Consider the following 18613-nt stretch of genomic DNA (forward strand, 5'->3'; position numbering starts at 1 on the left):
TAAAAAAAAAAAGAAACTCTTATTACTGTTATTATACTAAGGAATAAATGAGGCTTAAATAAATAAATAAATAAAACACTTGAACTTAATATGGCAATTAGTTATTTTAAAAATGAAATGTATTTAAATGAAAGAACATCATTTATGATTTTCTCCGAAAATATTGTAATAATAAATGTATATTTAACGATATATTTATTTCGTTCAATAAACTTCACAAGTATTTACTGAATACTATATGTGCTGGTGAAGTTCTTGTCACCTAAACTTTATTTTTACACAGATGTTTGTAGATGCTACCCAGAGAGTCTGAAGCAAATGTAAATAAGGATTTCCTTCGTGTTTATCTTTTATTTATTACCGTGGTATTTCAGCTCACAATTGCAAGCAAAACATTTACTAACAGAGAAGAAGCATGTAATGTTTTCGACGTTGGCCATGCGAATCTGTCCACCGCCTTCTGAGTTTCGGCGAGACTAAAGAACAGGAATGTTTTTATTTTATATTATATATATATTTATTACATAGATTCAAATTGTATATAAATTTGGATGTAATTTGGTGGATTAAAACAGTTACCGTTGCTTTTCTTGCAGATTCTTCCTGGTGGAATTTATATGCCAATTAGTAGTATTACATTTAATTGAATCTTCAAAATGAATATTTGAATACATTATATTTTGTTTGTTTAATTCATAGATTTATTTATTTTTTCTAAATTTCAATAAATACAACAAATATCCATTACGTTTGATGCAATTAAATTTAGGTCTTACGTAAGGTAAAAGCAAATACAAATCGAGATAGGTACGACTGAACTTAAGGTTGTTTATTGATAGATGTTGTGATCTATTAAATACTAATACAGAATGTTTTCTGGATTTTTTATGCTAATTCAAGGAGGTTTTATTGTTTCTAAAATATCGCAATGCATGTCGGCCATTAGCTGGTATTATATAAAAAAAAAAAAACTATCGCAATGAGCACGTCAACGCAACGGTATGACTTGTATGGTGATGTCACTACACCTTAGATGGTTCTAGTTAACATAAACAACGAGGTACTTTGTACTTATATGCGCTTTTGTCATATAATATTAAATAAATTACGTCTAAATATTATTTAATAAGAGCTGTCACGGTTCAATGGCCAAAACATGTGAACTTTAACAGGTTTCATGATTGATATCAAAAGTATTTCTTAACTTCGTTTTAGGTGTTAGTATTTCAAGTTATAAATAATATCAGTTTAACCAAAGACAAACATACTTATTGTTCGTTTAACACACATGGAGAATAATATAGTTAAGAAATATGTTGCCTGTAACAAATTATATTTATCGCACACAAGACATATTTGTTGCGAACATCAAATATCAAACTAATATCGATAATAACCATTACGAATAATATCAATCACTAATTGAATTAAAAAATATATATGTCGTTATACATCTACTAATTGAAAAAAGAAAAAGTAATCCCTTGTACATATATCTGTTTGTAGCAGTTACTTTCTGTTAATTGTACGCGAAAGTCACTAGTCACAAAAACTCTGTTACCCTACTACTGCAACATTACATCACAGTTGTGTCAACTTGAATGTTTGTAATAAAAATGATAATAATATATACGGCGACTGCGATAGATCAGCGGGACGCCCGTCATCGGTAGGAGCTTCTGGTACAGGGTTCATGGCGTAGGTCTCAGGCAATTAACCACAACGATACAATATGAAAATTCTTGTACTTTATGTAGGTAATCAGCAATCACAAATTATAAAGTAGGTATATTATAACTATCCGAGTTGCGTGAACCAACGGTCCCGATTAGAAGGCCCGAACTGCATCGCTCTCTGTAATAATATTTAGCTTCCGATTCAACGCTCTCGAAAGAATTCAAAATTTGACAGTTGTCCCTTCAAACGATTCCGATCACGTGACTCATTACGTCACGGCGTCCACATCCCACAGATTCAACAAAATCATCAAGTTAATAATTATTCATAATCGACGACATATATTATAAAATCAACGACAAAAAAGTTATATTCGATGATCATATCTTAGTTTTTCGTGTTGAGAATCAAATATTATGAATCGAAAACGTTATGAAAATAATATGTTATTTTAGCAAGTATATTACTATTATACAATATATTATATAATGCAGTTAAACCGATACAAAATTATTTAATTTCAAATATGCTGATGGAATTTTTTGTACCATTATAATACCTATGTAAATAAATAAACAAGTAAAGAATTTCATTGAATTTGTAACAACAAATGGATACAGTAAATTACATTAAATTCGACTGAACGAAAGCGTTGTTAAGGAAAAATGAATTAATTCAACAGAAAAAAAATTAGGTGCTGAATAATTCTGAATTTATTTATTACTTAGAATTTATTCACGTGAAGCGCTCTCTCAAAATCTTAATATTCTAACGTATTACTTGACCTAAATCAAATTAAATTTAACAATCAATATACATAACATACATAATCAGCCTGTAAATTTCCCACTGCTGGGCTAAGGCCTCCTCTCCCGTTGAGGAGAAGGTATGGAGCATATTACAATCAATATATGAATACTTAAATACAACTCAGCCTTGGACATCTTTGCAGACTTATAATAGAGTGTTTTTTAGATTGCCTTTGTCTTTGATCGCTATTTAGTCCAAAACGAGAAGGCCAAGGTCCTCAACATCTTGTTCGGATATATCTCGTGGATTGATTGTTGTAATCCATGTTAAAGTAATCAATCTGATTTGCTTGAGAGTAAGACATATTCTACCATCAAATTGCAAAACAGTGTATAGGCACAAGGGAGATAACATCTTAATTCCCAAGGTTGGTGGTGCAATGGTGATGTAAAAAATGATTTATATTCCTTTAGGCCTTTACTTATTTCTTCCCTAAAAAGGAGGAGAGGCTTAGCCTAGCAGTATGGCATATACCGCTACATTTTATACATAGGTAAGCAAGTAATAGAATGTCTCTTAAAAAGATTGATTGGATTTCATCCCACCACGCTGCTCCAATGTGGGCTGGTGGAAATACATGTTTTCTGCTGGTTTACATACGACACATGCAGGTCTCCTTCAACGCAGAGCACGAATATAAAACGCTATTGTATTTTATATTCGTTACTTTCTCTTAAATATACCTTAACATTAAAAATAATTATTATGGTTACAAAAGGATCTAATAGTATTAAATCGATCCATATTGTACATTTTTTTTAATAGTAAATCATAAGTTATGAACAAAACCGCGTTAAAAGCTAGTGTTAATCTCAAGCAGTAAAGCGCTGCGTAAAGCGAACTTGAAACATTATTTACGACTGTGTATTGTTCATTGAGTTCGAATTTGATTGCCAATATGTGTCAACTGCCGGAAACTCATTGATAGGTTTAACGTCAGAAATAGTGGGTTTGATACCCGGAGTAAATTGCGCGATCATTAATGCCGTCCGGTCTGGCTAGTACTTAATTACTATTTTTGGAGTACGAGAGGCTGGATTTGTGAATTGATTTTTTCTCCGAGACTGTTTCCCTAGGTTCATCAGTTTTAATATTTTATACCGTTTTATAAATAAACAATATAAACGGCGGTGGTCGATGGCTCCACAAAAAACTGCCTGTTGGTTTAGTGGCTACCTTATGATGCTGACAATCTAGTTCCCGGTTAAAGGCCCAATCAAGGTCAATGAGAATTTATTGGGATTTTCTGATATACTCAGTAGCAGCAGTTTGGAGATGCTTCGGTGCTTCAGATAACTCGCAAAACCTTTAGCTGTGGCTCTGAACTCGCCTCATTCGCGCGATGTAAATTAGAAAATATAGACAAAATCCTAATTGTCGCACACATTTCAGAATTATAACTAAATACTTGGAGTTTCTGTGGTATGACTAAACCATCTCTCCACGTAACGCGCTCGTATATCAGCACAGTTATTAATTTAGACATGCATACTTTTATGATTACTCGATGTGTGAGTTTTCGTGAAGGTCAAGCTGCGCGAAAATTACGCTCTGAAGATTTAAAATACACAAAGAGAACACGCTCCTGTCTCTCTAAATTCTGAGGATTATCCTACGAGTGAATTTTGTGGACTCGACCTGAACGATAATAGTAGTGGAGTGTAATTACGGTGTCCAGTCGCATCCCCTAGATTGATTTAAGGTCCTGTCAACGCTGCTTCTGTTATCGGACCTATCAATTCCGATATAAAGTCTGTCGGTTTGTAGCTCAGGAGGCATAGTTAGTTACGACAGGTCAAGTCATCGAGAATACTGTATAATTTCTATTCTATGCAGCAGCGCTTCCTATTATTTGACCGTTGAATAATGACATCTTAAGTGACCAACAATTCTAATGAATGGTTCAAATCTTGTTCAATTGAAATTCTTGGTAGGTATATTTTTTAAATGCAAAAATATTAACAAAGTTTACGAATAATGCGATGACAATAAATTAAATTATCAGTAAAAGTTCCGTGTGAATAATAAAAAATAAGTTTAAATTTAAATGTTACGTCCATTGCATGAAAAAGATCGTACTGGGCAGCAAAAAATATGTCTAACTTAATGTATCCGTACTCATATATATATACTATAAAAAAAATATATATAATGTAAGCCTATAAATTATTTTATATAAAATATTTATAAATAATCATTTAAGGTTGTATAGCTTTTAGCTATTGAGTTATATTCAATCACAGAATTATATAAATGTGATGAATACTTTTTGGTTTGACATTTTTATAATAAAAGTAGAGGAAGATTATTTTCGAATTGGACATGCGAATTGTTAATCTGGGTTGAAAAGCGGAAGCTAATGGATGATTGTAACAAAAACTCGAAAAATAAATATTGTAAACTATATTTGACGTTCCTATTTACTTGAAGCTGGGTCTTCAATAATTTATTTTTGATTTATTTTCTCTTTGTTCATGCTGTGTTCTTCGTCAAGTAATTGTGACACTTAGAATAGAACTCTACTGTAATTATATTATATTATTTTAATCAGTTTACACATTGTTAAATAAATAATATAAGCTGCCTTTGTCTGACCAAACGTAGCATCTCGGAAGACGTAACATGCTGGACCGAGCAGGTCAAGGCTGCGCGCATTTAAGATTTAAGGGATGGTTAATATTTCTTACGGTGGCAATACCTATGTGCCGTGATGGACTCATACCATACCATAGTATTAATGCTAGTCTGCCTGCTTATTATACATTTCCGTTTGTAGTGTACAATTAATAATATAGGACGTCATAGTGGTCGAAATTCAGCTCTCCTTATTATTATTATTACTAAAGCTAATGTAATACGATATGTTTTGTCATTTCGTCTATTTTGTGCCTATTGTATATGGCTATCAGTCGAGTACGATCAAGAAAACGCATGTTCGTTGTTCAATTATCGCTAACAAACCAACAATAGTCTGCTTCGAATTAAATAATAGAACATACTTGTATAAATCAAATGATACGATTGAATTTATATTAATATTACCTTCTGATATTATATATGTAAAAATTTCGTGTTTTATATTTTCGGTCCGTGACAAATTGACTGTTTACAATAACAAATGATAGACTATGGATCATCAAAAATGTAAAGTAGAGCTATTCAGTAAGTAGAAATTCGAAACTCACCGCAGAATACGAGCGTGAAAAGTGAAATGTCAGAACATATGCGTTTCGACTGTCAACATTTGAAGGATTAAATTCAATGTGAATTACTATAGTATTGCACTTTAACTGTTATTAAAATACACAGAATAAAATCTCGTTTATATAACATAAAAAAGACTATAAAATATAATTAATCAATGGTTACTATATAACCATGTCTTAGCGGTTAGAACTACTGAGTCTTCCAACAATTTTTAATATCTATTATTAGCATAGATATACAAATTCATACAATTTTAAATTTTCATATTCATACAAATTTAAAGACACAACATCCGAATGAAACTACATCATCATTGATATGGTTTAAAATATCTATAAAACGGGCAGTTAATTTAGTAGCAGAACAATTTTAAAGCCATATAATAAATACGATGTTATGGAATGTTCATTTCAAACAAACGACGAATACCGTCTGCATTTTCACTCAATTATCAAGCGATGACCGATACATTCCCCGTATACACATAGAGCTGCTTTATTGAAATACAATATCGATGTATATTTAATATAGATCGAATGAAATTTTAACTCGAATTCCAGATTATTAATCGATATTCTGATACAAACAGACACAATGACCTACGTTAACGTCTGTTAAGAGTTCTTAAATTCGACGGTAATATCAACAATTATAACCGCGGGCTAAAGCGGGTGAAACATGATTAGACGCTCGCTTTATTGTAACGCGATACGTTACGGGCGTTAGTTACTTACGGCTTGCGGCTACGCGAGATTTTCGACCGTATTATGTTTACACTTGGCATATAAAACGGTTATGAATTGTTTTAAACGTTAATCCATAAAAAGATTTAGCCAAATAATGAAATAAAAAGTACGAAGCTAAAGTTTGAATAGGAAGGAATATCATGATTTTAAGCGTTTGTTAATTCGCTGGGTTATATCAATAGCGGTGCAACAATTTGTCAAACGCGAAGTATTTTGTTTACAATTAATCTCGTACGCGAAGATAGAACGACGTCGTGTATGTACACACAAGTTACCTTACAGTGTATTCAAAGATATTCTGTAACATTTATATCGTGAAAGATTAAGAATTTTATTTTTTACCAGGTATCTTTGTATGTGTGCGTGTATCTATGTTTGTGGGTGTTTGTATAGCTTATACGAATGCGAATTTCGAGGCTTAAGTTTGTGGTTTAAGTCAAAAAAATTTTAGAAACTCATTTTTTAGATAATTAACTCTAAGTCTAATACAAATTCTCTTGATGTGGATCAAGATTTTGGACGCGAGGCTATTGATTTTATAATACTAAATTATCCCAATAAATATATATATAATCTTTAAAAGAAAATTTAGAGGATTACTTAGAACGGACACATTTTCATATTAACCAAAGTAAATCATATTAATGTGGCATTAAATATTTCTAAAGGGATTGTCCGTCCAAATGTTTGCCTCGTAGTTGCACATTATTTATTGAACACGTAGACACTTAATTTGTGTTAGTTTGTAGTTTTAAACTTTTAAAGTTATAATTTTTTTTTTTTTGTCACAGACATAACAATATTTAGACTTTTTGAATCGTATCAAATAAATAAAATATATAGTTTGTTACCTACTGAAAAAAAAAATTGTAAAATTTGACATATAAAAAATCCCGCCGAGTTTCTTTCGCCGGTTCTTCTAAGGTCCGAGGTGTTTATTTCGGAACCGGTTGTAGAGTTTTATCAATAAGCAACTGTAGCAATTATTATAAAAAAAAATTTAACTTTAACTTGACGTCGAATAAGATATGGACCTACCACGACTATGTATGGTAGCACTAACGCTAACTTACCTAACGTACAGGCAAAGAACACTTGTTTATTATGTTTATATCAAACCATTCCATGGGTATTTTAATAAAAAAATAGTAAACGAATACATAGATAAATACACAGCTATTATTAAATATTTGCCATTAAGTAACAAAGGGAAACTTCCTCAATATTAACAGCAGTTTTGTGGTTTTTGTTGTGAGTACGAAATGAATTGTTTAAAAATTGAGAATATTTTGACGAATTGAATGGGTACTGCAGCTATTGCAGTATTCCAATTCAATTTGCGAAGCCAACAAAACCTACGAAATACTGTACAAACTACTCTCTTTATCAAACAATTCAATTTTGTGAAGCAAAATTATACATATGTAATGTACGTAACATATATTCACTTATTTATGAATGAATGGAAAATTATGTTTGATGTAAAATATTACAAAGAAGCTCTTTTCGAACAGTTACATGAACTTAAGTTTCTACGTTTAACGATCATTATATAATTGATCTTGTAGGCTTCCACAAGGTGAGTTACTAGGTGAGTTACAAACAAGCACATGATAATTCAGTGGTGCTCGCCCGTTTTCGGACTTCAATTATCACATCTACACATCTTAGTTCTCTTGTCTCCAACGAAACAACATTCGGGGCTCGGATAACCTATTAATATATTAGACTAGTCTAACCTACTATATTAGGTTAGTAGATAAACATTTTTTTCTAATAGATAGTTAGAAACTATAGGAATATAAAAAATATTACTGTAATATATAACAATAACTGATGTACAAAATAATAGATTATTTTAGTAGTACGCTGTCGTGGGAAGCCCTGAACTTCCAATGAAAAGATCGACAATCATAAGACTATTGGTTTTTAACATGTTAAAACATACCTGTATGAGGCAAGGTGATCGTGCACATATTGTTATTCGCTAAGCTGTACGACGGCTCATCTTTTGGTTTCAACAGCTCGTGCGTTGACACAGCGTGAATGGACAGCTCCTGTTTGAAGAGAATTAAATATGAACATCGAATAATAACATAAATTGTTGAATTGGTAGCAGCAAAACTTAGTGTGGTTGTGTTCCGGTTTGTAGTTACACTGGTAACTACAGGCACAAGGGACATAACATCATTGTTGTTGTTGGTGGTGTATTGGTGTTATGTAAGGAATGGTTATTATTTCTAACAGCGTCAATGTTTATAGGCGGTGGAGACTACTTACCATCGGTTGGCCTATTTGCCACATACACATAAACATAAAAAAAATTGGTAAAGGACAAAATGATAAACCAATTAGTATTTCGATATTTCTATAATCACACCGTCGACTTAACGGAGGCGGGAAGTTGAATTTTTTAACGAATTAAAATATCGTCACATCATAAGAAACTACTCAATAATACACATGAATTCAATAGATCTAGAAAATGAAAAGTGAAAGAGATTAATTTTATAATATTATAAAATATAAATCGTTAAGACGATAATTCCATAAATTCTGATTTTATCCGAAATTTATCTAAGGCCTCTATGTTGATAAAATATTTTGGATAAATCTCTACAATCTGACCTTCACGGACATGTGAAATATGACATGACTCGAACTACGAATGGATGAATTCGTGAAAAAACAAAGAATTGAATTTCAGTCTATTGTACGCTGTGCTCGCCATAAACAAATGTCAATATTCTTTGAGCTACAATCAATGACAAATATTTTGTTATGTATTGTTAATTAAGAAATAGTTCGATAGAAAGCCAGTATCATGCAAAAACCGTCGAAGCTTTTATGTATACACCTCCGAGAACTTAATTATACATTTCATATCAATTTTTTTTGTCTTGGAAGCCATGGCAAATAATCGCAAGTAAATAGAACGTATATACGAAATCAAAATTGAGTTAAAAACATTTCAGAAATTGCAGCTTTTCATATAGTCTACATAATAACTTTACTTGGTGGTAGGACTTGGTGCAAACCTGTCTGGATAGGTACCACCCACTCATCAGATATTCTGCCGCCAAGCAGCCATACTTGGTAATGTTGTGTTCCGATTTGAAGGGTGAGTGAGCCAGTATCACTACGGGTACAAGGGACATAACAGTAGTATGCTTTGGGGTAACGCAGCCGCTATCCATACTATATTTGTGCTGCAGAAGAGGGCTATTCGCGCAATCTATAACCTAGGAGCCAAGGAATCATTAAGGTATAAATTTAAAGAAATTAAGATATTAACTGTTGCGTCTCAATATATATTCTGTAATGTTTTGTATGTACGGAAAAATATTAATGTTTTTATGAGAAAATGTGATTCTCAATGTATACGCTTCTACAACAGGATCCCAGAAATTGTTCAAAATGCTTCTGTTGCCAAATTTTAAAAATTTTTTAAGGAACGCTTGTGTGCTAAAAGTTACTATACAATTAGTGAGTTTATGTTTGATAGCACACCTTGGGAATGAAACGATCGCCTCCTGGCTGTTTCTATTCATATACAATTATGTATGTAATTAATTTGACAAAAAAAAAAAAGACCCGCTGAGTTTCTTTCGCCGGTTCTTCTCAGGTCAGGGTGTTCCTTTTTCCGAACCGGTGTTAATGTTTAATTTGACCATCAATAAGAAAGTGTAATGCTTCTATGTTGAATAAAGGAATTTGAGTTTGAGTTTGAGTTGAGTAATTGCACTAGCAGTCGAGGTGTTGAACTTTTATGTATTACTTTAAATTTTCCGGCACCATTTCCCAGTCTATAATGAAACTGCTTATAATAGACCTAACACAATATATGCTCAAAAACTTGATCATAATATTTGAAATAATTTTCAATCTTTTTTAGTAAATGCTTTGCACTCATAACATATTTGCATAAACTTTTTTTTTTTATACAAACTTGCAGTTCTCCTGATAAGTGGTAACCACTGCAACAAAATTTAACCATTCCTCACATCGCCTATACGCCACCAGCCATGGGAACTGAGATGTTATAGAACACAACAAGTATTGCTGCATGGCGGTAGAATATCTGATGAGTGGGTGGTACCCAGACGGGCTTGCACAAAGCCCTACCACCAAGTAAAAAAAATATTATAGATGCGGTCTCAATTTTAAAGCTTGCTTAATTATAATTGGTCTATCACATTGCTGCATTGTTTCTTTGGTACCGTTAGTAAAATCTGTTAACATATGTCATTATAAATGTATTGATATGGTTTCTTTTTAGTATCAATTACTATAAATTTGTTTTGTTCCATTAACGATACTGTTTGATGATTAAATGGAGGCAATAAAATTTATTCTACTATGAAATATGAACTAAATATTGATAATTTCGAACTAACCAAATAATTTGATCATTATCACGTTATGTTACAGCAATTGATTTGAATGTAATTTAGAAATACTACAATCAGACATGATACTCTTTCGAAAAAAAAATATATGTTCTATTATAATATTATTTATATAATATCAGCCGAGCCGAGATGGCCCAGTGGTTAGTACGCGTGCATCTTAACCGATGATATCGGGTTCAAACCCAGGCGGGCACCACTGAATTTCCATGTTCTTAATTTGTGTTTATAATTCATCTCGTGCTCGGCGATGAGGGAAAACATCGTGAGGAAACCTGCGTCTAATTTCAACAAAATTCTGCCACATGTATATTCCACCAACACGCATTGGAGCAGCGTGGTTGAATATACCCCAAACCTTCTCCTCAAAGGGAGAGGAGGCCTTAGCCCAGCAGTGGGAAATTTACAGGCTGCTAATGTAAAAATATGGCAATAAGCTTTGAGGTTTCGTCGGTATTAAATCTTATTTCTGTTATCAGAATAATTTAGGAATAACCTCAATTATTTTACCATAGACTAGTAACACTTTAACTTAATATACCGCTTGAAAGAGCGAGGCACACTGCAAACACAAGATATATTTCTTAAGAGTGGCTTGCGGCGCGTTAATCCTTTACGAAGTGATTCATACTACAGCCGATACCTGGGCAAATATGATCTCTTTGCCATAAATTGCTTCGATATGGAGAAAGATTGAAGCAAATTTACACGGGGATTTTAATGCTAACTAAAATAGTGTACAACGTAGCATCTTATATATTAATAGCGTAAACCGATTTTTGTCCCAGTGATTATGGGACGATAGCTGCACATAAAAAAACGGTTATAGTCTCATTTTGATCTCCAGTCGTAAATGTGCAGAAAAATAAAAGGGATTCTTGATTGTAATTAATTAAATTGTTTTTTTTAACGTTTATTTAAGACAAATAACATTAAATAGAGAGAGGAAAAAAATACTGGCCGGTTATAGAGAACTAATGTATTTGACATTAAAAAGATCATTTAAAAAAGTTTTCATCAGTTTACAATTTGATTGCAGTGAAATCAAAACAAAACCTGTCATAGGTTTTGAAATACCTAAAAAATATTTTGAATAAACACGAAGTTTCGCGATTGACCCACTAGTATCATGTTTAAAACTTCTGTTTTTTTATGTCATTGATAGCATACGAGGAGGAGGCTCACCTGATGGAAAGTGACTACCCACGGCCCACGGACATCTGCAACACCGGGGGGCTTTCAGGTGCATTGCTGGCCTTTAAGAAAGGAGTACGCTTTTCTCTTGAAGGTTTCAAGTCGTATCGGTTCGGAAAAACCGCCGATGAAATGAAAAAATCTGTTTGCACGCTCCTGCGGGTAAAACCACTCGTATACCATGACGGTTAACGACACGGTTTCTTGCAGCGTCATACCTCCTCATCGATGACGCTTTTCATTGTCATGGTATATCACACACTATTATAATAATGATATCGATAAATTATTTTATTTATCGAAAATATATTTTTTATTTATTTTACTGTTTTTTTGTTAACTTTATTTATAAGTCCAAACAATTATCATCAATTTCGATGTTCCGCTAAGCGTAACGTGACGGTCATTTGTTTATTGATACTATAAACCACAAATTTATCCACGTATTGAATGATCATTACAATTCTAATCTGTCGATAAATATCGGCACAGTGTTAATTAAATACAATTAAACCTGATAACTGGCGGGCAGTATATTTTAAAACTGTCATAAATACTAATACAGATAAAAATAACGCAAACTTTACCTGCTCTAAAATTTCTCATGATGATAGGTTTATATTAATACCAAGTCTTAAATACACACAGCACGCATTCTTATCATTTGAGATGGTTTATGGCACTGTACCTTCGATGTCCGATATTTGTCGTATCCACAATAATCCAGCTAATAGTCAATACAGCTAGTATTGAATACGAAGAATCAACATTTGTACAATATGCTGACGAGTTTCGTATTTAATATAGGCTAGATCCATAGGCGTCAAAAATACAAATTCCGTCTATATTTTTCTCATGTTAATATTAAATCGAATGTTGAATAGCTAATAAATAAACAGCAATATCTATTTTTGAATACGTGGGATGCTTTCTCCAATCTTGAATGAACGACAGTCGACCCTCTGCGTAATGTGCTTGTAACACCGTCCAATCGGGGAGAGACTAGCGACTCTAAGAATAAATAAATTAAATATCAATTGAATTTTACAATGTTGAGTCAGATTTTTGAAAATCGAAATTAAATCATCTAGTTGGCGCGTTTTGTGGTCTATGGAATTCGATTTTGTGGTTTTCGGAATGACTTCTGAGCGCGTGTTTGTTTTCCGCGATATAGACACGTACGCACAAGATATACGTACGTATGTTCGCGAATATCCCACTTCGTTTATCTTTGAAATAAATAAACACCTGATTATACGACTTACGATAAATAAAATTTATTTATATTAACTTTCTTGTCAGTAAATTTAGTAATGAGCTATGTTAAAACGTGAATAAATTAAAATACGTCCATATCAATAATTATGTTCTTTTTATTATTTTTGTCTTGGCTTTCGAATAAATATGAATAAGTACCAAATTTAAAATTCTTATTCCATGAAATTATTATATAAGTCACAAAATTAAACATCTTAATGGTCTTTAAAAAATGACTAGAATCGTTATTTGTAATCAATTTCTGGTGACGTCATAAATATCCGATGACATTGAGAACAGTTCTAAGAATCAAAAACACTTCATTCGGCTCTGTGTAAGCGTTACGGACATTGATTGTACCTATTGTAACTTTATTTAAAAACATAACTCGGGTCTCGTATTACAAAATTATCGCTCAATAAATAAATCGGTTAAGTGGAAATGAAAACGAACCAATTCTATACTATTCTAAATATATACACTTGATATATATTTTTATTTTTATATATATATAAGAAATTGAACTCTCTATACACATATTGAAAAGCCGGGTCGTTTGTTTAAATAGCAAAGCGTAAATACTACGTACATATATGTCCGTACAACTTTTTAAATTTAATAATATGGTAATATCAATGGATAATACCATAATTTGTATATTGTGTGACAAATCAGTTAACATTAAATAAAAAGTCTAATTTTAAATTTGACAATGAATGTGATATATACATATCAAATCAAATCAAATCAATTTTATTCAAGTAAACTTCACAATGAAGCGTTTTCGAATCGTCGATATTTAAATATTACCACCGTTTCGGAAAGCAGCTTCCAGCGAGAAGAAACGGCAAGAAACTCGCATAGTTGCTATTTTACATATAATACTGGATTCTGCGATAAATATGTTGTAAACTTACAAAGATTTCTTTTTAATTTTATTGAGAATATTTAATTCAAAAATCGAATTAAAAATTCTCAGACTGACAATTTCAAATAATACTTCCACTAAACATCATTTACGGAAGAACAAAAAAAATGAGTGCGCTCAGAACGCGACGAGTTAGTTTAATTCGTTAAAGTGTTTTTAAAAGAGTAACACTTCGAGCGAGTAGGACGATTGCGTACAGTTAAAGACTGAGGGGATCCAGTTACTATTTACAACATGTCACAGATCCTTTCTTAATGTGACTCTACATTAAGAAACAAAAGATCCTTCCTAATTTCAAGCCTCAATATATTATAGTTTAGTGTGCACTGATGCTGTCAGAATATTGCTCTTTATGATATCCGCCTGAAAGTTCGACCATCGAGATCGAGAGATTAGCCATCTGCATGGGACACATTTTAATCAACATTTGTGTGCATTATAATTTGTGCCTTAATATCATAATTCGATAAGACGGAAAATGCGAAAACACCTCCGTGGTCGAGTAGTGTGTACACCGGTTTTCATGGGTACGCCGCTCCAAGGTCCCGGGTTCGATTCCCAGTCGATTCGATGTAGAAAAAGTTCATCAGTTTTCTATGTTGTCTTGGGTCTGAGTGATTATTGTACCGTCGTTACTTCTGATTTTCCATAACACAGAGTAATGTATGTGATGTTATCCAATATTTATTTATTATTTAAATTTTAACGTTCTTTCCAAGGTTTGGGATTGTCAACATTGCTAATTTTTAGAAAAAATCCCGATACATTTTTACATGCCGGACTTGAACCCAAGACCTCGGGTCCCAGCAGCGTAGCTGTTGACTGAGGAGTTAATCACCTATTATATGAAGCCTATTCCAACTAAAGGAGAAATAACAACTTTGACATTAATTTGACGTGATGTCATTGGTCCAGATCTTGAACAATCCGTAATATTCATTATGGATTTATGAATAAACTAGCTGTGCCCGCGAGTTCGTGCGCGTTGTTTGAATTTAAGTTATTTGGATATTGTAGCGTGATTTTATTTTTATTCTATATATAATTCTAAAATAAAAGCAGCCTAAGTTACTCCTTATTACATCCGCTATCTGCCAGTGAAAGTCCCGTCGAAATCGGTTCAGCCGTTCCAGAGATTAACCGGAACAAAAAGACAGACAAAAATTGTAAAAGAAATTGTTTTGGTATATGTACCGTGTATACATACATATGCATTTAGTAAAAGTGGGTTATTTTAATATTACAAACAGACACTCCAATTTTATTATGTGTATAGACGGTATTTTGAATGTCGACGATGTTATTATCGGAAACGAGTATAAGTAGTTGAGTGGAATAATATTGTATTGTAAATAAAACTATTACATTACATTACATTTGCAGCCTGTAAATTTCCCACTGCTGGGCTAATACCTCCCCTCCCTTTGAGGAGTTGCGTTGAAATTAGACACATGCAGGTTTCCTCACGATGTTTTCCTTCACCGACGAGCACGAGATGAATTATAAACACAAATTAAGCACATGAAAATTCAGTGGTGCCTGCCTGGGCTTGAACCCGAAATCATCGGTTAAGATGCACGCGTTCTAACCACTGGCCCATCTCGGCTCCATAAAACTATATTAATCAATAATACTATCCAGTTCATAAAGTATTAGAACTATTAGCACAAGGCGTGGGATTCGTAAATCTGAGGATTTTTATCTTATGTATAAATAAAATTAATAATCTTTATGTTAAAATATTTAATTGGTGATAATATCATATCATACATCATACATCAAGCATCAAGCCTAAAAATAGTACATCAAAAAAATAATATTATTTTTATTATTTCCGTACAACCGAAATATTTTTTCATCTATTTGTTAAGGCGTCAAAAAAATTATTGATAGCAAACCTGTTAGCCAGAGATAACAGATGTCGTAATTATAATCAACTGGTTAGCCAATTATATTGATTGTCTTCGATTTGTTTTATAATTTTATTCAATCCATTATTATTTTTTGTAATTCTAATTCAATAATATGAACCCCTTAGCCAAGTCTTGGGCTACGAACGCACCATTTCATAATGCTTAGCAAAAGACCTGCGCATAGACTGATGACTTGGACGCGTGATCCTTTTTGGAACTATAGTACCCTATAGCTCTTCAAATTAGTATTTAATTAGACATAGTTACAAAGGTATCTTGTTTTTATGATATGCGGACGAGCATAGACAATGGCGCCGTAAGATATATTAACCATTCCTTACATCACCAGTGCTACCCTCCTTGGGAACTAAGATGTTATGTCCCTTGTGCCTGTAGTTACACTGGCACACTCACCCTTCAAACTGGAACACAACGACATTGGGTACAGCTGTTTGGCGGTAGAATATCTGATGAGTGGGTGGTACCTACCCAGACGCGCTAGCACAAAACCCTACCAAGTAAGCCATCTTAAATTGTAATCTCAAAGTTAGCTAATCGAAAGTTTATGTATTCTTATTTGAAGATCAAAAAATCTCCTAATCGCCTATGTGCTTAAAAATTAACTTAATTAAAAATCACTTCACTTCAGCAAGCACTTTTTGAATAAATTACAATAATCAACATACTTAAACCAGATTTAAGCAAACTATATTAACACGAGTACCTAATTTTCTTCATAATTATAAAATATTTTCAAACCAGTTTTCATGCTAATTTATAAATGTTGTCTACGTTTTAATTGATATACATATCAGTTTGCGTTAAAAAATATATGTTTATCTTATTTATTATGAAATTAGTAAATTATTTGTAAATGTATCATTTTTAAATAAATAAATTACAACAAGTTGCTTACACAATATAAATTCATACATTCTCTCTGGTTTTTAAAACACATACATTTCTACCAATCTACCAATATTTTGCAAATAATTTTGAAAAGCAATAGCAGTGCATGCTACCATAAAAAATAAATTCAAAACATTCCTTTGACTCTCTCTAAAAATTCGAATAGTTACACTTTATGTTATCCGTTTGAATATGGAAGACCGATTCTTTAAGGCAGATATGACTCAGGCCCTCCGTTGACGAGTAGATCGTATGTCATCGCTACATGAGTACGTAACATTTATACGGCATAGCTTAATACCCCGAGCGATTCCGTACCTCGTAACTATATTGTAGAATAAACGAATAAACATACAAGTATTTTACCAAAAATTTTAATCATAACACGGACCGTTTTACGAGGTAACGTTTTGTGTATGGAAAAAGTCGGTACGCGTTTACATAAATATCAATTATTAAAATAACATTTTCGCACAATGCCGGTCCAAACGTAGTATTGTTTTATACGCTTCTATAAAGCAATATAATACTCAATTTGTATGCAAATGTTTTTCGCTAATTTTATAGACAAATAAAGTTTTAATACATATATTTATGTTTCGTATTTATTGTTTTTCTTCTATTGTTTCAAAATTACGTTTCATAATTAAATTACGTATTAAATAGAATAAGAGAAATTGTTATTTAATAATGCAATGTATTTCACACACACAATGAATTAGAAAAATAAGGAAATTAAAATTGAAAAAGTAAAAAGTATGTTTTATTAATATATATTTTTTTCTTATATTCATTGAGTGTTCATTGAACTCTTTTGAAGAAATTGCATTATACGAACGACGCAAACGAACACGGGCTTTATAATATCGACCTTTACTTTTGTAAACCATTAGATAAATGACACCTTATCACAATGCACATATGTAGATACATCTAATGTTAATATTAATCAATTATAAAGTAGATAATAATCTGCCAGTGCCATGAAATATTTTTACTAATTCAATTTCAAATTTCGAGTTCGAATTTTTCCATTCAAATTTTGAAAAATAATACAGTCTCTTAAGAAGACACATTTTATAATTTTTTAGCCAATAGTTTTTTAATAAAAGCACTTTGAATTCCGATAAAAATTGCACGTGTATCGTATTTCTTTATTAATAACTCGTTAAAAATACATTTATTTCAATATATTTATCGTATATAATGTTATAGGATTTGACAGACAAACTAACTAATTGAGAACAAAATAAAGGGTTTTCGAGATTAAACCGAACACATGAATGTAGTCGAAAAGAGGACATCGCCCGCCGCTTCCCTCTTACGCCGAAGTTTTAGCTTTTTGACAGAGTCAGCTATATCGGAGCTGATTTGTACGCAACAGCTGCGTGTGCGCACCTATTAACCGCTGATACATGTTTGTCAGGCGGCTATTAGGGAGAAAGAGATAAAATTTAAGAATCATTTATATGTGAGCGAGATCGATTCACTTCTCCGATTCGACCATATTTATTTGCTGCAGCATGACACTCCAGAAAATATCCCTGTGAAAAATTCAAACTG

General features: G+C 32.3%; 1 protein-coding gene across 3 annotated transcripts in view; it reads right to left on the reverse strand.

Annotated features, from left to right (window-relative positions):
* The window catches only part of LOC113403985 (forkhead box protein L2-like), a 113787-nt gene that overhangs the window by 58724 nt on the left and 36450 nt on the right, over positions 1-18613 (reverse strand). For all 3 annotated transcript variants that reach the window (XM_026644696.2, XM_026644695.2, XM_026644697.2), the window contains exon 3: positions 8389-8497. In XM_026644696.2, the coding sequence (XP_026500481.2) occupies positions 8389-8497 (109 nt within the window). The remainder of the gene's footprint in view (positions 1-8388; positions 8498-18613) is intronic.

The sequence above is a fragment of the Vanessa tameamea genome, chromosome Z (assembly GCF_037043105.1).
Source record: "Vanessa tameamea isolate UH-Manoa-2023 chromosome Z, ilVanTame1 primary haplotype, whole genome shotgun sequence".
Lineage (NCBI taxonomy): Eukaryota > Metazoa > Arthropoda > Insecta > Lepidoptera > Nymphalidae > Vanessa > Vanessa tameamea.